The 22,426-nt window shown below is 32.5% G+C and overlaps 1 protein-coding gene across 1 annotated transcript in view; it reads left to right on the top strand.

Moving 5' to 3' along the window:
- Positions 1-22,426, top strand: part of LOC129226983 (myelin regulatory factor-like) — an 80,733-nt gene that overhangs the window by 40,819 nt on the left and 17,488 nt on the right. Inside the window, exons 11-17 of the mRNA XM_054861612.1 lie at positions 3,217-3,336; positions 4,604-4,828; positions 6,798-6,961; positions 7,946-8,104; positions 10,733-10,807; positions 13,919-14,040; positions 15,471-15,779. Coding sequence (XP_054717587.1) covers positions 3,217-3,336; positions 4,604-4,828; positions 6,798-6,961; positions 7,946-8,104; positions 10,733-10,807; positions 13,919-14,040; positions 15,471-15,779 — 1,174 coding nt within the window. The remainder of the gene's footprint in view (positions 1-3,216; positions 3,337-4,603; positions 4,829-6,797; positions 6,962-7,945; positions 8,105-10,732; positions 10,808-13,918; positions 14,041-15,470; positions 15,780-22,426) is intronic.

Here is a 22,426-nt window from a genome sequence, read left to right as displayed (position 1 = left end):
TAGAAACTATAAAATATTAATATAATAATATTGTTGGGGTTTTTTTCTGCAATAGTAGATGAAAAGTAACAATTTTGTCATGAAAATATATCTGTAAGTGACGAAAAAACCGTAATTTAGAAAGCAAAAAAAAGAGAATAATTCTAACTTCGTAAAGTATAATCTGAGGGGTCAGATAACTTAAAATGAGATAAGTTTTTGGAAAGTTGAAATTATTTGAACAAGTACAAACAACCTTAGCAATCTTTTTTAGTTATGTCTGGAGCACCCATGCTATTCATATTTAAATGCCAAACTGACTCATCACTCCCAGCTTGCTAGACACTTAATCTTTTGTTCCAGAATTATAAAGAAATTAGCCCAAAAATAAAAAATAGGATGTTTTTTCTAATTTGTGTGGTCTTAAAAATGTATTCTAGATGATCTTTGTTAATGCTTGGGTGGAAAAGTGGCCTGGGAGCGTTTTCCTCGGCATTTTTCGAAATTGAAACTTGAAAAATTTTATATTTTTTCTCTAATTACGTTAAGGAGGTTGGTATTTTAGGATTCTTCCTGGAAATTTTTCAAAATTGTTGTTCTGAAAAAGCAGTTTTAGACATTATTCGGAGATGTTAATTAGAGGAGAAATCCGCCCCCCCCCCCCTCCCAGAAGTTTGTCGAAAATGAACAATCTAAGAAACGCAGCTGTGTGCCATCTTTGATATCGTTGTGAAGACTGGGAAATTTTCCAAATTGGAGCTCCAAAAACAATTTTATTTGACTTTTAATGAATTTAGGGGTGAGTTTTCGAGTGCTTTACCCCAGTAATTATTTGAAAGGTAAGACCTTGAACGAAATTTAAGATTATTTTAAATTATATTGGCGGAGGTGGAGGGGGGGGGGGGGCTGAAGCTCATTAATAAAACTTTCGAAGTTAGTTGTCAAAACGCAGTTTTAGATGATAGTTGGCTGTGTTACTGGGAGGAGAGGTTCGGGATCCGTCTTCAGCAATTTTCCGATAATGAAATTCCAGAAACGCAATTTTAGATGACTAGTTGACCCACGCGAAGCATTCGAGTTCAAAGGAAGAATTTTCTGATTTCAATGCAACCTCGAGATGCTATAGACCAAAGCAATGCGTAGTAAAGCAGCAAAATAAATTGAAATTTATCCTTCTGCAAAGTCAAACTTCGATTTACCCTCTTGAAATCAATGTTTTGTTTCCTGATTTTAACAACAACAGATATACAGCTTAGAATTTTGCATATTAGTGGAAACTTGGATTAAAATTCTGCTGAAAAACAAAAACCCATTAAAACAATATTTTTCGGCCCAGATTTGAACTCCCACCCTTTCCCTCATTAGCACGCTGCTTTATCCAACCAAGCCAATGTGTCTTCGCTCTCAGCTGCTATTCATTTCCAAAATTATTTGAGTGGTTTGATTTTTCCATAATGAAATTTTCAATTTCTAGCCTTATATTTTTATTTGTTTGAAATACAAGTGTTTGCGGCCCCCGTCAAAAAAAAAAAAAAAAAAAAAACTTTTAACATTTTGAATTTTTTGGTAGTTTAGACTTATCTTAGTTTTTACACTTTCTTTTGTTTTGGATGTCATGTCTCCAGAACATCGCTATAAAATTTGCGTTTAATTTCGCCTTTTGTGTTTAAACACTTAGAACTAGCACACTAGTAGTGTTGTGACTAGTCATTTCAGCAATCAAGAGTGTTTAAACAGTGAAAAAAAGGTGAAGGTGAATTCAAGTGCACTGACCACTCCGTCTGCTCACTGCTTTTGTTGCTCATAGGGTAGAAATTCCCAAAAAAGGCTGATCACATTTTTGAAATCAGGTTTGAGGTAAACAATGTACGGCAAAAAGCAGCAGTGCAAAAATTTTCCGGGGGAGCTAAGCCGGTCTGAAATATTCCAGGGGAAGCTCAAGCTCCCTCAGCTCCCCCGGTTCCGACGCCTATGCGTCCAGAACACAAATCAAATTTCAAAGTATTTTATTCTTTTCTAATTAATCCGTTGTATTAAAAGAACTGTAAAATGATAAAAAACATCGGCAACAAATCTGCAGCAGGAATATTTTACCGAAAATATTTTTACTATTTTAAATTCTAAAATATTTTTAAATACGTTTCTGTTTATTTACCAGAATCGTTAAATAAAAGATTAAGCCCATTTGGAAATTTCAGCAGTAACGATCGTCATTGTACATGCGAAACGGTTTACTTATTTCGACAGCAATCAGCTTTGTTTCAGTTTGAATGAAACAAAATGTAACGAAGAAATTCGATGCTTAAAGATGGTGTACTTTTTGTATAAAAATTCCAGTGAAAAAAAAAACATTTTTTAGTTCATTAATTAACTTACATAGTTTTTCGAGAAACATATGCATAGTTCACCGTAATCTGGTGCATAAGCTAAACTAAGAAGGGGGAAATGAAGATCAGCCCCTCCCCCTCCCGAACCATATCAGCCCCCTTTTGATCCAGGTATGTTCGACGATGGTACGTTAAACAACTGAAACAATAATTTAATAAAATAATAGCAAACTTCGAAACTATGTATGAAGTAACAACGAATAGAAAATAATTGTGGTAATAAAAACAGTTAAATCGAACATTTGTGAACACAAAACTATTGTCCGTCGATTTCAAATATCACTGACTGAAAAAGTGAGTCAGCACCCCGCAGTGTCAGCTCTCAACACCCCTTCAGTGAATAGAAAGAGAAACACCCCCTTGGTCAGCGGCTGTCCCTCACGAAATTTGGAACAGGGGAAAGCACAGTCAGAATTTTACGTCGCTGCCGTTTTTAGAGTAGCTTTCAGGTGGCAGAATTTTACGCCGCAGCCGTTCTCGAAGCAGAATTTTCATGGCGAAATTTTCCGACACGGCCGCTCTTCGATACATCGCTGGGTGAAGGAATTTTACGTCACGGCCGCTTTAAGGGTTAACAACTTATTCATTAATGGCTGGAGAATAAATGTTTTTACATTTTTGCAAAGAAAAAATGTAAAAAGCAAGGAAGTTCTAATTTCAAAGAGGGGGGCTCAATCCTCCCCTTGCCCTCCTATATGGGCGCCCTTGTTTGGCTTTGAGTTAACTGACATTGATTTGTGTAAGTTGTGTACTTATAGCAGAAATACAAAGTTTCTTTAACTTTTAATATTTTTTTAAATATTTGTAATTGTTTTTTTTAACAAGCATTTTTAATTTTGTGATTTAATAGGGACGTGTAGGAATCAATACTGATAGGCCAGATGAAGCTCTTGTGATTCATGGTAACATGAAAGTGACCGGTCACATTGTTCAACCCTCTGATGCTCGAGCTAAAACTAACATTGAAGAGGTATGGGTGGCTAAACATTTTTCATGTACTGATTTTCTGTTACTCTGAAATTCATACAATAATGTGCTTTCTAGTTTCATATGAAGTCGCAATCTTAAAATCTTTTTTAATTAAAAAAAAAAAAAGAGCATTCTTTTACTGCAGCCAAAAGTTTAATCTCCAATTTCTTCTTGGCTTCCAAATTTGCATTACTTTTAATGAAGAGAAACATGAACTGGAAGGGGGGGCACACCCCTCGTGCCCCCTCCCCCAGAACGCTAATTTGAACAATTTTCAAAAATACTTTTTTTTTATTCGAACGAAGATGAATGCGCTTTGAGAAAACGAAGTGGTTTCAAAGTAAGCAGGGACGACGAGAGGTCATCTATAACTTCCCCCTCTCTCCTTTTTGGCATTTATTTTTTGTGTAGATAGGAACTCATTTGAAACGTCAGTGATTACAAGATCGTATCTTCTTCCGTGTTTCAAGTACTTCAGAGTTTATTCTTAACATGATTTCAATTCTGGCATAAGAACAATTAATGTTTTTGCAACTGTTTTTGAATAAATTGCAAAATTTATATAATTTTAAGGAATTTTACTAAATAATAATAATAATAATAATAATAAATATATATTGATGTAAAGAGAGAGAGAGAGAGAGAATGCTGATAAGTGTTGTGAAAAAAAATTGTGCCCTTCCCCCCCTAAAAATATTTTCTGGTTGCACCTCTGACATGAATACCTACTTGAAAATTAAAAAGTTTTTTTTTTTAAACCTGTAATTTTAGTAAAGGTTTTGTTCTTTTTTTTTATGTTATGAATATAATTATTCCTTCCTTTTAGTTATTATTCATATCTTGTGCGGAAAATAAGTGTTCCTTAACCCGGGCATCATCAAATTACTTGTCTAAAATACATATGCATTCAATTTTAATGTTAGATTTTCCTTTTTATATTAGGAAATATTTTTAACACCTTTATAACAAGTATTTTATGCATTCAAAATTGAAAATACTTTCAATTTTGCCCTTTGTTTTTACTTTATTTGAATAAAAATTTATCATCATAGAAAATGAAAAAAAAAAAGTTATTAAGAATTTTTAAAATACTTCATTTGAATGTTTTTTGTTAAACTACAAAATGTCAAACATTTTAAATGCTTAAAATAAAACTTGTGTGCATCTCTTATTTTCCTTACACCTTCCATTTCTTCTTTTATAAGTTTTTTTTTTTTTACTTTTTTGAAATTCATGCTTGTATTATTTCTCAATTTTTTGCTTTTCAGGTAGATACCAAAGAACAGTTAAAAAATGTAGCCAACATGAGGATTGTCCGCTATCAATTTTTACCTGAATTCGCCAAACATATTGGCATAGGCGTTGAAAATACTACCAGTACAGGAGTCATTGCTCAAGAAGTGCAAAATTTAATTCCTGATGCTGTTCAAGGGGCAGGTGATATTTTGTTGCCTAGTGGAGAGCATATCGAAAATTTTCTTGTTGTAAATAAGGTACGTATGATCAGAGGTGTCACAAAAAATTCCTGTGTGTGTCTGGAGGGGGGGGGGATTCTGACTAAAATTAGCCTACTCTGCAATTTAAAATTGCAAAGAGGAACATTCAGAGTTTGATTTTAACTTTCAATTGACATTCTTATGTAAGCAAAATTAATTAGATGGTGAAAAAAATCTTCTAAACATAAGAAATAAACCTTAATTTCCAGTAGGAGTTTTGTAAGTAAGTATCAGTAATTTTTTGTAGGAATTAATAATTAATTTATTTATTTCGATTTTCATTTTAAAGCTTTGTAATTGATTTTTTGGTTGAACAAGCATCTTTTAACCAGGGTTGGCAAGGTTTTGGACACAAACCATGGTAAAAACCCTGGGTTTTATTGTCCTGTTCAAAACACTTGTATCCAAAACTTTACGAAAGTGTTCAAAACTATATTTTTAGAGAAATTGCATTTTGTGAGAAAACATCAAAAACAGAATAATATACATCAAAGTAATGTTTTATATTGAACATTTATTTAATGTGAACATTTAACTAATTTATGCAGCTGATTTTAATCTAGTTACGTAAAAGTTAAATTATTAATTATTTTTCTGTAATAAAATTAGTTTTCAATTTGTATGCATGAGTTTATTTATTCTTATTTTTATTATTATTTTAAAATAATTGTAACCAAATTTTCCTCTAGTGATGCATGTGTGCAAATGAAAGCAGGGTTGGCACGGTTTTTACCTTCCTGCTCAAAACTCTTGTGTCCAAAATTGTCCAAAACTACTTTTTTTGGAAAACTATATTTTGTGAGAAAATATCAAAAACCGAGCAAAATGTATCAAATTTATGTTTTATATTGAACATTCAAGTATAAATATTTGTAACTTATTTATACAGCTGATTTTGATCTTGTTACGCAAAAGTTGAATTCTTCATTAAAAATTTCAATTTTTACAAAAAGAAATTGCACAAGTTTAAAATATAACTGCATAAATTTAATCATCAATTAAATGTTCTTTTATCTATGATTTAAAAAAATAATTTTCGTTAAAACATCATGTCAATTTGCAAAAATCATTAAAAAACTTAAGCTTTTTTTCCCCCTACCCAAATATTGCACTTTTAATAACATTCCTTTGAGTTATAGATGGAACTGAAATTAGTTGTCTTGGTAGTATTGTGAATTTCCTTTCACAACTCTGCCAACTATTACATAAGGAAGTTTTTATGTAATATGTTTAAGGAAGTTTTTATGGCCAATATACTCTATTACATAGAGTTATTGGAAATTTTTTAAGTAAAATATTATTTAAATGAACATTTTGGAGAAAGATATTATCAAATACCCATTAAAAAAATTAAACCTCATTAATTTGCATTACAAATATTGCAGTAAATACGAATTAATTTGATTACACCCCTTTAGCTTTAGCATACTTTTGGACAGTTTAAGACACTTTTGGACAGTAAAAACCACCTGCCCTGTCCCAAACCAGTTTCGAACAGTCCAAAACCCAACCCTGCTTTTAACATTATTAATTGAAATATGTGAATATTTATATTGATTTCATAAGTATATTTATACTAGAAAATTACCTGTCAAGGTATGACGGGTGAAAAACGCTTCTACATTTGAACGAAGCAATTGCCTGTTTGGTGATATTTTGATAGTTGAAATTTTAAACCTACGCTCCAGTAGATAGCGTTCATTGTTGACCACTTTTTCGTTTTTTCATTCTCCTAAAATGAGGGTTATGAGTAAAACAGTTAAGTTAACAGAGCCAGCTTAGCCCTGCCAAAATAAAGCATATCCCTGCATGTCAAACATTGCCAAAAAGTATTATCAAATTATCATGATATGGCACAAGTTTCATTGTTGATGACATCAGGAGTGTTACTCAATCAGCAAATTGGCTATTACATGTATGAGGATGTTATTGTTTGAACTCATAACACTATGCACTTTATTTTTAGGAAAGAATATTTATGGAAAATGTGGGCGCTGTGAAAGAACTGTGCAAAGTGACAGATAATTTGGAAACCCGTATAGATGAATTGGAAAAGGTCAACAAAAAATTAAATAAAGTAAAAAGGCTCGATAGCTTTAAGTCCACATCGAGTGGAAGTACTGTGAACAGGCAAGTGCAATAATATTGTCCATTGAAAAGCTTTGCTTTGTATTTGTTTTTTAACACAAAAAGGTCTTGGATATAGTTTCAATCTTTTTCTTTTTGTTCAAGACTTTCCTCCTTTAAAAAAATAATACATACTTTAAAAACATACTTACATGTTGTATGAAAATAAGAAAAAAAAAGATTTCGTTTATGTTCAGGTCTTAAATATCATTGAATGGTAATTTTCAGTCTTACTCAATCTCAATTATTTCTCCCATTCCTCTTATTTCTTCTGTTTGTTTATTTATTTTTTTATTACATTTATTACTTAATTTTTGTGAGAATTGTTAATGCTAATTAATAGTAGAACAATGATGCATCTCTAATGTTCAACATTTCTTTATTTTGATTCAAAATGGTTTGAGAAAAATTTTTTATCTTCATGATTGTCTTCAATTTTTACATTTTTATTTCTCGTGCTTTTAAAGAATTTAAAATGAAAACCTTGGCTCTGAAATTATTTTAAAAAGCATCAGTTGTTAGCTTTAGTATTTATAATCTAATTTAACTGCATTTATAAACATTTGAGTTTTGAAACGATGGTTTTTGGTTTTTTTAATGCAAATCACTGAATCCAAAATTTTCATCAAACCAGAACATTTGAATCATATTTTGTGACTTTTATTTAAAATTTTTATTTGGGAAAGCTTGATTTTCCTTAGTTAAGCTTTGATAGTGATTGTTTTGATTATAATAAATGATTTAGTAACGATTGTGATTTGTGCTGTTGTGCATTTTCGTCCCAAAATGCTGTCTTTAGGGGGGAAAATAATAAATTGCTGTTTAAACACGTTTAAAATGAAATTTATTTTCATTTGTAAAAGTATTTTAGTAGCTGATATCAGCTGCTAGTTAAAATTACCCATAACCATATTTAATTACTTGTTGCTTAAATGTCATGATAAAATGAAAGAAATCTGCTTATGGATAAGTTTATTTTCTTTGCAGTTGTAGAAGCACTGTAGCGTCTTCTAAAAAAGCTTCTCATCATTCTTACAAATATAAACGTGCACCAACGAAAAAATCTTGCAGGGATGATGATCGTTTTTGTAATAATTACTTTCTACAAGCAGTAATTATTCTTCTCATTTTGATTATGGCTTTCTGGTAAGCTTTTTACAATGAAAATTGTATTGCTCATTGCTGTATTTTTGTGTTAATGCATCACAAATTGCATTTTTCTTTCAGTTTAGAGACTGCCTATGAAATGTTATGAAACAAAGCTATGTGTTTTCTGTTCAGGGTTTTATCTCTTGAAGTTTTCAACCCAATTTATTGAAGTAAAAATTCTACCTTCAGTGACCCGTTTGTTCATATACGAGGTGATCAGAAAATGTATTGAGAAATTTTGAAGGGAGTTATAGGGGATGAATAGAAAATCATTCACAGCGTAATGTGTGTCCAGACATCGGCTGCTTGTACAGGAGCGGGGGGGACTGCCTTGTCACTTTCAAAAGTTAAGGGGCCTTGCCCCTCAATTTTTAGAGAAAATCAATTGATAACTGATTTTTTACAGGGTGGATTGATTTTTTCCACCGAAGTAACAATCAAGTTTCTAAACACAAATGAACTTCTCTCATCTTATTTCATAAAAATGGAACTTTGATAATTAATGGAAAGCGGAGAGTCTGTGGTGGCGATCCATCCCGATTTTCGAGGCCATATTCCACATTTTTTGGAGGTCATAGACAGTGATGTTCCTATCAATTTTTCTGAGGATATGCTCCTAGTAATATATTACGCACAATATGTGTAGGTCATCATATACATAGTATGTCATAATATGAAAATTTATGAAGCTTGAGGGTATACGCTATATGTTTAAAAAATGTTTGAGAGTATATGGAGAACCCTATGGGAACACCACTGGCCATAGAATCATAAATGTTAAGAGCCCCCAATTCTACAAAAAAAAAAAAAAAAAAAAAAACTTAAGGGACTCTAACTTTACACACTTTTTTTTGACTGCCCACTTTTTTGGTGCACCAGCCGCCTATGTGTCCAGATATGCTACATTAAGATGCTAGAACCTCAATTATATCAATTATACATTCAATAGTACGGTAATGACTAATGACTTCTTTTTCAATATTCTCTACCTTTTCAAAATCTGATACTAAGGAGGCTGCTGGGATGGAAAAGCATAAAAAAAATAATTTCACATGCATTTTCACATGCCACTGGACAGGTGAACTTCAATTTGTATTATAATTTTTCATTTGGAGTATGGGTTCACTACAGCATGTCAGTGGCAGCCTTGATCATGTCTTTTCATTTCACTTTTACATTTTGAATGTTACATGAGTTTACGTAAGATTTCTTGTCAGGATGTCTGGATCTCTGTGACGCGCATAGCGCCTAGACTGTGCGGCCGATTTTCATGAAATTTGGCACAAAGTTAGTTTATAGCATTGGGTTTTGCACCTCAAAGCGATTTTTCGAAAATTCGATTTTGTTTTTTTTTCTATTCCAATTTTAAAAACATTTTCCCTAGCAAAATTATCATAAGATGGACGAGTAAATTACCAAATTATCATAACGTGGAACCATAACATGGGCAAGCCAATTGGCGAGAAATGCACCATACATTATTAGTAAATATACAGGAAAACCAAAAGACATTTTAAGTTTAATATTCTGTTTCTGCCACCATGGCCTACTGGTAAATATGCTTCATGAATTACGGTAAACATTTCTTCAAAATGAAAGTAAAATCTAACATTGTAGCTGTCTTATTTACAGGATAGATTAGTTTTTCAACATTGACAAAACTCTTTACGTCATATCTTTTTAGTCAATGATACCCTTCGGAATTTTTTCCACAAATTTTGTTTTTGCTGTAATTCACCTTTTTTAACGAATCATCATACTTTTCTTTCGTCAACAAAGACCTGTGTCCTTTTTTTTTTGAATTCATAGCAGTTACTAAAACTTGAAATTGAAATGCTAGAGCATATCGGCCATTATTAGAAACTCTATAAAAGAGAGAAAGCAAACATCCCGAAAAAAAAGGTCTTGCCAGCTCGACATCAGAAATACAGTTGAACAAGTATGGAATCCCGGCTGTACGAATCAATGAAAGTACAGTTTAAACAAAATAACCGAAAAATTGAGCCAAGGTACATAAAACTATTGTACGCAGTAAAAATTGTGTTTTGAATTCAAGAGAATAAAACAGAAAACTGAAGAGAAAATTGCCTACAAAGGTTCATTATTATGCTAAATCGCATTTTATCTATATGGTATTTATTTAAATGGCTATCCGAATTAACCAAAACCCATTTTAATAAGGTTTGGATTAGTGAGTGGTAAATGTATTGAATTGAAATTAAAATCCTTCTAACATGGTCAATAAATGCGTAGACGCAAACAAGTGCATCCGACATAAAGCCCTCGTCACTTAGAGATACTATATGTCATAGAAAAAGTAACTGCGCAAACTAAACAAATTTTGGCTAATTATCGACTTTTATTACATTCCCTATTACGAGTCGGGGATTATGTAAATTAACCGGTAAATGTGATAAATATGGCTAAATATTCAATAATTAATCAATTTACCAGTTTTAGTAGGGATTGTGAACACCCCCTATCACAGGGGAATGTAAAATCTCCGGATTTATCACATTTACCGTAACATGCTGATTAAATAAAAGACTTCTTTGCTAATTTTGCATATTGATATTTTTAAAAAATTGATTATTCAGTTATGTATGGTTTTGTTTTGTGTTGTAGTCTCGTCGCAATGGCTTCTTTGTATGTGCTGGAATGGAGAAAACGACAAATTCCTATAATCTCCTTTGATGTGCAGTAAGATCCTATTTTTAATTTTCATAGTTGCATGTATTTCATTTCCTTAACCTTTTCTCTTTGGCCATGAGCATACACGCAGCTTTAGACTAACGAGCAAAATCAGTGGTCGCCACTGGTCACAGGGGGAATTTTTGTCAAGAGCAAATCAAAATTGTAACAGATAATAATGTATTTTTTCTGCATTTTTATGTATTTAAATAAAGTTCCTCAGAGATCCACTTGCTCAGATTTATCTGAGCATTTAAAACCGATAAACCGAGCAATTGGTAGGTGCGGGTGGTCTCTGAGGGTGTCAGGTGGTCACAGGGGGACTAAATGAAAAATAGTGATCAAAGAGTCATTTTTTGATCGCCACCTCAAAAAAAAAGTTTATGATCTTAATTTTTCAGAAAGATGTATATAATTGGTAAAGCTTTTTCCACCAAAATCAGATGGTAGCCTTCATTAATTAGATCTTAAACTTAAAAAAAAGACATTATGTAATTGGTAAAGTCTTTTCTGCCAAAATCAGAAGGTAACCTTTAATAATTAGTTTATATAAAATGTATTACTTCCATTAATTATTGTATTTAGAATTATTAACTTCAAGAAATTTAAAAACACAGGAAAAAATGTGGCTACTCTTGAAACTGTTTCAACCGGCCACTTGTTTAAAGGAATTCCACAGTTTTGCTGTTGACTTCAGAAAGGGTGAGAAGCATACCACTGCATGGCAGTGCCCTATTCACAAATTAAGATTATTAGAATATTTTAATTCTAACTTGAAGGATCTTACTGTTATCCTACAGTAAAAAAAGCTATGGGAACTCGAAGTTACTGTTAAATACTATCTTTACATTGTATGCAAGAACAGTAGGTTCTATACTCAGTGCTCCATGGGTGTATAACTCTTCAACTTTGCAAGAATTTTCATCCTGTTTTAACATGACCAAAAAACTATGAACCTGTATTAGTTTGAAGTACAATGCAGTAAGAAAAGTTTCACTTAAAAGAAAAAGTTTTCAAACCCAAATCTGGTTTTGCAATCCATTATAACTTCTGTTAGCCATGTTGACTCTATCTTTGATTTCAATTTTTATGTCAGTACTCTTAGTTACTATCGTACCTAAGTTTTTGACTTGGTCCACAGGCTAACTCGGAAATTAGGAGAAATTACTACTTTTGTTGGGTCGTGGACACTTACCGGAAGCAGCTTACCGGAAGAGGCGGTAAAGAGCAAGGGGGTGAATAGCTTTAAGAGGGCCATTGATCTTCATTGGGGACTTCTAAACTGACAAGGACCAGCCTAGCTGGGCCCAGAGCTTGTTGCTGGTCATCACATTTGTATTTATCTATTGATTTTTCAGTGGTTGTAGATTTGTGATTCTGTTTGTTATTGCTATGAATTTAGTGTCTGCTTTATTGACTCTTTCTTAAGTTTTTTGGTGTTACTTCGAAAGCACTGAAAACCTGGACAGCAGCTGACCTAGTTCTTCCCAGGATATCAATATCATCTGTACAGATTTAACAAAAATTGTTTTCTGTGTTTGTATATCATAATCTCTAATTGTCTTTGTCAAGCAGATAACATGCCAAGGGGTCTACAGGGTTCGTACAGGTCATGGAAATCCTGGAAAGTCACGGCAAAAATATAACAGAATTTCAGACCTGGAAAGTCATGGGAAATTGAAATTTTCATTGAAAGTCATGGAAATTTATTTCAAGTCATGGAAAAATGTCCTGGACAAAGAGAAAGGAACAGTAGCTAAAGGAGCATTAGAAATCTTGAGTGATTTAACTGTATAGCACGTAAAAGCTATTAAAAGTGGAAAATTGAACGATCCAAAAGTCAAATCTGAATTTTGAAATCTCATTGCATCCACTTCTGTCGCAGCCACTTGCCATTTTTTGTGATGTGATTTTACTGCCTGGACATCACTTATTTTGAATTTTCTGTTATTTTCAACACTTCTTTTGTTTCATATTCTGTAGTAGCAAAATTTCACTTTCTTAGTTTTGCCACGCTCACTCAAAAAAAAAGCAATCCAATTGCATGCGAGTTCGATTCCATCACTCGTAAGGACTTTATTATTAAATTTATCAGAGTTGATCTTAATTTGTTGAATGTTTTAGAAAATAATGATCTTAAATCAGGCGATAGAATACAGAAAAAGAGGAATTCTAATGCTCTAAAACAGTAGTGCCCAACATACGGCACGCAAAACTAATCCATGCGACCTACTGCTACGTTCAATTTCGGGAATCAAATGTGTTCTGGAATTTCTGAACCTATTAATTTATGTGCATTTGAAAATATGCAAATTTGTAAACAAAACAAATATACTTTTGAATCAGAAGATTAATTCATTACTGAATGGTTTTTTTCAAAAAATATCTGGTTTAAAAAATAAAGAACTAAACTTTGTGACTTTACTTTAAAGAACCAAAATACTGTCAAGTTACGTGGAAGATTAAAGGCCCTGTTGACACTAAAAGGTAACTTTTGAAGCAAATTTATTGAAACTTAGTGATGACTCATTCAACCTTTGTCCCATTCAATATCATTCTGCCTGTTTTTTAAAAAAAAATCTGACATTTAAGCATCATCATATTCGCTTCATTGCATTTTTATTTTACTTAAATTTATATGATGAAGACAAATAAGAATAGTTTAGTTTTTTAAGTGTGCACTTATATTTTTTCCATTACGAGTATGTGCTTCAATGAGGCTATGGCATTCATATAGACGTTTTGCTAATGCTCATTTCCAAATATTACCAAGTTTGAGATTAAATATTACTATTATCTTCGTGTAACAAGGTCATGAAAATTTTCTTTGAAGTCATGAAAAAGTCTTGGAAAAGTCATGGAATTTTTTCATCCAAATAGAGTATGAACCCTGGGTCTCCTTGTTTCAATGTTATGAAATTGCTGAACGTTTTTATTCAGTTTTTAAAATGTTCTTTAATGAAATACATTTTAAACTTTTAGCTATACATATTAATTAAAATTTTGGTTTTTATCTTTATGCTTATATAATAATTTCTAAGATCACATGAATGGAAATCAAATTCAATATGATATGTAGTCTAAGATTGTCTTCTTAATATTTTTTAATATGATATTCAGAGAGACGTCTTCATTGTTTAATGATTCAAGCACGAGAGAACCTTCTCTGCTACCTGCTTTGGAAGTGGACAAATCTCGTTCTAATTTTGAAAATTCAATAGCAGTTCAAGGGATAAGGAAAGGTAAGTTGTATGTTATTATGAGAGGAAATATTTGCATAATGTGAATTTGTACTTACTTTTAATCAGGGTCATTTTGTTTCAGCCAAGGGTTTTTTTTTTTTTTTTTTGAAAATGGTTTTTTTGAGAAACTAAATTGTTTTTCGCAAATGTTTCCATAAGTCTTCATATAATTAGAAGATGGAAAATTTTAATTAATGCAAAGTAACCAGCAAAGTTTTAGAGATAAATTACAGATTAATAAATTTACAAACTTTTTTCTTTTTTAATGTAATGCAAATTCGCTAAATAGTTTTTCTTTTCTTTCTTAAATCAATGCAACTTTTCTTATTAGACACTTAAATATATGTCAGACCAGCTATGTTTTTCTAAAATTAGATAGAGAAAAAAAATTCAAATACTAGTTTGTTCTCTTTACCTATTCATTTATTTTTCTTTCATTTCTCTTTTACATTTCAAAATAGTTCCAAAAGCAGATTTCAGCTACAACTTCATTTTTCTACCTATTTGCTTTTTTACTTAAGATTCATTGAGATAAATCATGTATCATTTAAGCAAAACTCTATAGAATGTTTCAATGATGAGAAAAAAAAAAAAACACTTTGCTCACTTTTTGGCATCCACCATAGACAATGCAGTCAGAGCAAGAAAAAAAAAAGATGTATAAAATTTTGAAAACAGAAAAATATATGTGTTACTGCATGCTCTAATAAAAAAAAAAAATGACAAATTTTCACCTTTTAAAGAACTTTTTTAATCCTAATATAATAAAAGAATGATGTATGAATAATAGAAGAATAAATAAACATTAATTTTTAATATTACAATGTCTTTATTATCGAGATGTGTTAAAATAATAGTTTCATTATTTGGATTTGTATTGTAAAATATAAGGAATGCATTATAATTGGAAAAAAGTTCAGAACTTGTCTTTTTTTTTCCTTTGAGGCTTTTAATTAAATTTATTTTTTTATAAAGAAATTGTATTCCTAAATGCATTAATCCAATGAGGAATAATGTGTACAATGAAACACATAATTGTTTTCTTAAAGACCATTTGTCATATTTTTACAAGTCTTCGCAATGATACATTACGTAAACTATTAGATGATCTGTAACTTTTTTTTAATCTTTAAACAGAATTAGTATTGCCCTTTTTATTTTAAAAATTGTGAAAATTGTACATCAGACTTTCATGAGCATTGGGGAAGGGGGGCTGAACATGGCCGCATCAACAGAGTCCCTCCCCCTTCTTAAAACAATGCACATGAAGTGTAATTGTTCCAGATCATTTGCAGTTACATTTAGCAGGAATTAGGAGGGGTGCGCAAAAAAAAAATTGGAATATAATTTCGTGTTCTTAAGCAAATTACGAATGTTAATTTCAATTAAAACTGCTAACTAAACTGACTTTTGTCTCATCTTTTTTTCAGAAAGCAGCAGATTGATGGAGAATAAAAAAATGGACAGCTCAATCACATATACCCAAAGCACAAAAACAATGACTCAGGCCATGACTGCTATCACGCCCGTGTCACTCAATATCAACCGCACATCAATACCGGTGTTCAAGCCGCGAATCATCGGCACTCCCTCAAAATGCCGCAACGTACAACCCCAGAGTTCGGAGTGCAGCATCTTCTGTTGCTTCGTTCCTGTAAGCCAAAGACGAGCGATGTTTGAGAGCAGTGAGGATGTTGCATATTCAGAGGCTTTTTCTGAGGGAAAACACCATTTTATAGGTATGTAATGCCAAAACCAGGATTGGCAAGCTTTTGATCCATGACTGAAGCAGTCGTATTTGTGATCTAAAATTTCCGGAAATTTTGGGTTGCCATTTCCAAAAATTTTAGTCTTTAGAAAATTTTACGAGTCCACTATCACCCCTGGACCAGGGTTGGATTTAGGGGAGAGCAGGCGGGGCTACTGCCCCTGGGCCTCCACAACAAAGAGGCCCCCACAATAAATTTTTACAAAATATCCAAACTTGCACGGGTCAAAAAAATCGAAAATATCGGACATATACATATATCAAAATATTTGGATGTACAGTAATACCTCCTGTAAGGGACACCTCTATTTAAGGGACATTTTTTCTGGTCCCAGTCCCTTTGAATTGGGACCTCCATGTATTTGCCTCTGAATAAGGGACACTCTATTTAAGGGACAGTTACAGAGAAAACTTACAACAATTAATGTATAAATGCATCATACAAAGTATTGACTTGACTGGAATTAAGGAATTTAAAATTCAACTTATGAAAGTTTGACATTAACTTGTACAAATATGATGTATTGAGAAATTCTTGCTAAAATGCGTATGCATGTTTTATCCTCTTAGTATTTTTTTTCAAGTAGGTTCACAGCCAAAGGATAATTAACGGCCCATGAATAGCTTTGTGTAAAAAAACTTGAAATGTGAACACACTGATTGAAATTTAAATCATATTAAATTTTAAATTCCATGAAATCGAGCAAGTTCATGCACATTCATGTTCAGTCATGAAATTACTTCAAAATAAAATAATTCATGTATGTTACAAAACTATACCATTACCAAATTTTTTATTAAATTTTAATCATCAAAAGAATAACATTTGAAATTTCATTTATTTTGAATTTCATTCAGTATAAATCATTTTTAGCATTTTATCTTAAATGCTAAAAGTATATGTTTAGTACGAAATTATACCGAGTTAATACAGTGAAACCTCCCTTAACGGACACTCCCGAATAACGGACACCTCTAATTAACGGACATTTTTTCAAGTCCCAGTCCCTCAATATAGGCCATTCCATGTAATTCACTCTGAATAACGGACACTCCGAATAACGGACAGTTATTTCACAAAAAATTTCCTTGCGATCGTAGCGCTTCCGGTTTTTTTTTTCTTTTCACGGAATATTTTGGTAACTGCTTGCCTTACAAAGCTTTTCATCCTCCACAACTGATATTCCACCCCCACCCCCGTCATTTCCTTATCACTGTTTCTTGGAATTAAAAAGGTGGTAAGGGGCAGAGGCAGCGATTGGGGCTTAAAAATTGGGGGCAGAAAAAAAAAAGAACTAAAAGGCATGGAACTTTTTGTGGGCATCAAAAAATGAAAAAGAAAAAAAAGTCACAATTTTGTAACGGCTAGTTTTGAGAGTATTGAAGCAGATAAGTGAAAACTGATGTCAGCCTAACAATTAACGTACGTTTTTCTTAAGATTTTAATGAATTTTGTACACAATAACTATTCAAAAGTTAAGATAAAAAAGAAGAAACTGAGCGCTTTTTCTAAGTGGGGCTCTCGGGAGATGCAATTGAGCAGACCTGCGCCGGTAGTAGTCGGCTTTATGGCGCCGTGGTTTCGTTGGGTTGTTTAATTTTTAGATATGAAAAAGATTTGCCCATATTCAAGGTCATATTGCCAACTGTCAATCATGCAATAGTGATACTCGAGATAAAATAAATAAATTAACCATAAAAAGTGTATGGGGGGAGGGGGGTTGCTCCGCCGAATCGCCGCCGTTGGTAATGCAAAAAAGAGATGTCAAACTGTTTTAACTGATTACTTTAATTGATTAAATGCTTTTTAAGACAAGTGTGTGCTGTCAGTATATCTTTATTAAGAAAAAACAGATTAATTACACTTGACGTAAAATGTAGTAAACCTTTCGCAATTGTTTTGATTGTGTTCTACAAAGGGAACAACAGCCCATTTTGAAAAAGGTAAATTAAGTAGTTCCTCCTAATAGCGGACACCTCCCAATAACGGACAAAACTTCTAGTCCCTTGACTGTCCGCTATTCGGAGGTTTCACTGTATATTGCATGTATCATTTCATCAACCTCCGAAGAAGGGACACCTCTATTTAAGGGACAAAATTTCCGGTCCCCTTAATGTCCCTTATTGAGAGGTTCTACTGTATATTAAAGTATCGGATATTTTCGAAAATATGATGATCTTTTTGAACCCTGATTAGGGGCCTCCACACTTCCAAATCCGACCTTGCCCTGGGCTGAAGTGACCAGATGGCCCAGTTTGGGCAGACAGTCCCGCTTTTTGTCTAACAATCTCACTGTCAGAATGCCCTGCCAAAATGTCTCACTTTTTTTTGTTAAAGTACAGCTTAAGTCCCAGCTTTTTATTGAATTTCCACCATATGAAGAAAACTTTTAAAACTGGATCCTTAATTATTTTTGAGCCTATTCACCGTTACATTAAAATATCTTCTTATAGCCAAGATCAACTTTTCTTATCTATGCAAGGAATTTTTAGGGTTTTTTTTGAAGTAACAAAAATTTATCGATCGAAATTGCTTCCAACTAAAAATACGACCAACACCCATGTAGGTATAGCAAAAAATGGGTTATGTGCTATAAGAATCTGTAACTAGCAACATTGAGTTGTTTTTTATAGGCACATCAGAGTATTACTTATTTATCATTAGTTGTGTTCTTCTTCCAAATCTAAAACACAATAGCAATGATTTTATAAAATATAGTGGTACCCGCACGGCTTTGAATGTAGTTGAAAATTAAAAGGTCATTCGGTTCGCCTGTATATTTACAAATAATGGATGACGAATTTCTCGCCAATTGGCTATATTCATTCCTCTCCCATTCCACGTCATGCTAATTTCGTAATTTACTCGTCCATCTTATGATAATTTTGCTCCAGAAAATGTTCTTAAGATTGAAATAGAAAAAGAACAAAATCGAATTTTCGAAAAATCACTTCTAGGTGCACACCTCCATGCTCTAAACTAACTTTGTGCCAAATTTCATGAAAATCAGCCAAACGGTCTAGGCGCTATGCATGTCACAGACATCCAGACAGAGAGACTTTGAGCTTTATTATTAGTAAAGAAGTAGATTGCAGGAGGGGGACTCATTTCAAAATTATTTTTCATGTGGGACCTGAATTTCTTCCATTCAATGACATATTGAACATTTGTGGAAATAAAAGACAGTGCTCCATCCCCATCAGGGATTTGTTATGACTTTGATTTGAAAAAGATGGTCACATTATGCATGATTTAAGCCGTCATGTCGAAAACCCTGTGTTATAAATCTCTTAATTTTTTGCATTTATTGTAAGTGCATATCTTTATTAAGATCTGAAATGAATTAATTAGAGGGCATTAACAAGAATATGATCAAGGAATAATGTAACTTTTCTTGAAAAAACAAGGTATTTCAGGATTGCTTAAACTTAATAAGGTCATACCATCATAATATATATATCATTAAGCTAATTAATATAAATCAAACCAATTCAAGCGTGACGTTTTTTGCAATTAATATTGATGTGCTCATTCCATTTGCATGGGTGCGACATTTTTACACATATAATTGCCCTTTAGTTTGGAAGTTTTCAACTTTGGCTTGTAGTTTTCAGAAAATTGAATGTAAGAATGGGGCGGCAAATAGGGGGGTCAAGAGAGGGCGGTTGCACCCTCAAATTTTTTGAGCAGAATGATAGAAAATTTGTGAATTCAATTTATGTAAGTCGGAAATCAATGTTCACTAAAGGAAATCTCGCTGGTTCTCAGCAACTATTTGATGAAACTCGACACATTCTCAGACTAGAAGAAGTGTTTTTCGTTATTTGGATGATGACTTAGAAATTCATGAAGTATTTTCGGCTTTTTCAGAACATAGAAAACTGATAGAAAACCATGGTTAATTTTAACTAAAGACGACATTGTCTAAATATTTCACACTTGTGTGCCCAGTGTTACGATGGTATGTCCAATACGAGAGGCTCATGAAAAGTGGTGTGGCAGCATGGTTTTCACAAGAAAATTCCTTGATATTTTACATTCACTTTTACGCTCATTTTTTAAGTGTATATTTATTTAATGAGTGTTCATTGCTTTCTTCTGCTAGAAACACGTTTCAGCTGCTTAATACATTATAATGCTTTCATAGAAACTTCTTAAAAATGCATGTGATTATTGAAAAAAAAAAAAACATATTAACCGAATACCTTTTGTGGGGCTCTATAATTATGCAATCGCGAAGTGACACAAGATTAGCTTCAAGAGTTAAAACGATAAAATCATTTCTCTATAACTTCAAAGCAGTGATTTGACAACTGGAAGAATTATTGCAAAACGATTCTTTTAATGGTGAAAAAGCTCATGCCCTTTAGCATGTATGACTTCGTTTGAATTTTTATTCAATTTGTTTGCATCGGGAAAAGATTTTTGAAAAATGCTTTACTCTATCAAAATCTATATCTTCAATCCGCTACTCGACTATTCAAACCACAGTTCAATCTACAATTGATCTGTGTGCACATTTCAATCAATCGTGAAATTTTTCAAAAAAAAAAATTCTTCCTTCTAGCCAATTTTAAAGAGGCGAAAAAAAAAATGACAAAAATCCACATGATGATGTTAAGTCAAACTTTAATTTTTGAATATTTTGTATGAAGTAATAGATTCAGTTTCGAATGAAATTAACACAAGATTTGATGATAATAATTTTTCTGTATGGTTGGCTGGGATTACGGTTATTTGGATTGGATTTTGAAAACGAAAAATAAAATGTTTCAACTGTGAGTAAAATTTTTAGCATGAGGAAAGAACAATTACAAGCAATATACCGACAGAATGGTTTTCACATCCAGATACTGCTGTTTTGTCCTTATTATAGGCTCATCAGTCTGGAATAGTGAATAACTGTGCTGGAGGCAGATGATATATCATTGAAGCTGCGAGCGCCGACATGACTAGATTATTCAATGATGAAAAGTTTAAGCCCCTCACAGTTTTTGAAGTAGCATGGGTGATTTTGAAGAGCAAGATATAAAAAGTGTTTTCATACATTACTTTGTGTTACTTCAATTATTTTTTAACTATTACAATCGGTTCAGCTAGTAGAGAAAGATTTTTTTTGTGTCTCAGGAGGTTAGAGAAATATTTTCGAAGCACAAAGGGGAAAAAAATACCTTTTCTATTTAGCTGAACAGGCAAAACAGCACGACATTGGGCACTGATAGATTAGTAACACGATTCCCTGCTCTTCCGAATTCGAAAAATCATGCATTATAACTTTTCCAAAAGGTATAAAATCTTTAGCAGCAAGATGTTTTGTATGATAAATTTTTAGTCAATGAATCAAAATTTTAATTGTTTCTAAACACTTAATTTTATTCATACTAAACCGATTTTATGACAACTTCTTGTTAGCTAATGTGTGTTTGCTTTCGCTTTGGGGTTATACATATTTAAGAAACTCGACCCCAGAAATGAAATGGTGAAATGCCGCCCCTGATGTAAGGAACCATTTTGTATCATCACATAAACTATCAACTTTAAAAAAAAAAAGTTAGCTTTAGACTCTTGCTGCTACATCTACTAGAAAAGTTAGAAATACTTTTTCACATTCTCTTTTGGCTTATAAATACAGAGCAGCCGAGAGCCAAGGTGGACTCCTTGTCAGTTTGGTTATAGTGCCTAGAAAGAATAGTGTGCCGATCGGCGCTTTTCCCCCTTCGATTCTTGAAGACAAAATGTATGAAAACCGCTAGAGGGCAGTGGGGTCGAGGTGTACGTTCAATTTCGCGGTGTTTACATTAGCAGACGCGGGATTTTGTTACAATTTAGTTCCGCGTTTCTCTTTTTTATCTTTATTTCGTGAATATTTCATGAAACAGCGTTTAAGGCTTTTAATGGAGGCATCAAAGTTTAATATTAGAAGAAATAAAGCTTCATCTTGTTTTGTACCAGGGTGAAAAAGTGGATACAAAACATGCAAAGAAAAAGTTTCGCTTTTTAAAGCTCTAGCAGATGAAGAAAAACTAAAGAAGGGGAACTCGTTAATTCCCAAGTTAGATAAAGTTTTTGATAAATATTGCTCAATTTGTGCTCTGCATTTCGAAAAACATTTTATTGAAACGCGTTATAAGCATATTATAAATGGTGAGGAAGTTTTGATTCCTCGAGGAAAACCTTTTTTGAAAGATGAGGCGATTCCGACAATTTTCCCAAATCTGCCAACATACTTTACTAAAAAAATACCAAAACAAAGGTCCATCGGGAATTATGAAGTTAAGAAAAATGTTCCCTGTTTGAAAAAAGTAAAACTTGATCTTTCTGCAGATGAAACTGAAATAACCACATATAAATCTATTATAAATGAAATTGTGCATATTAATTTGCCTAACGAATATTGGCTTTGTATAAAATTTTAAAAATCTCCAAATATTGTAGTTTTTGTATGTAATGAAAATTATGTGGAAAATAATATTGACGATAAAAAGATCATTATTGAAGTAGAAGAAAATTTACAAGTCAAAGCTACTATTTTAGTCAAAGGTGTAAAAGTAGATTATCTTGTTCTTAAATCAGTATCGGATGTCAGAAAACTTTTTATTGACGTTGACGCTAGAATC

The sequence above is a fragment of the Uloborus diversus genome, chromosome 7 (genome assembly GCF_026930045.1).
Source record: "Uloborus diversus isolate 005 chromosome 7, Udiv.v.3.1, whole genome shotgun sequence".
Taxonomy (NCBI): domain Eukaryota; kingdom Metazoa; phylum Arthropoda; class Arachnida; order Araneae; family Uloboridae; genus Uloborus; species Uloborus diversus.
Note: the sequence above shows the minus strand (reverse complement) of the source record. Positions and strands in the feature narration are given on the sequence as shown.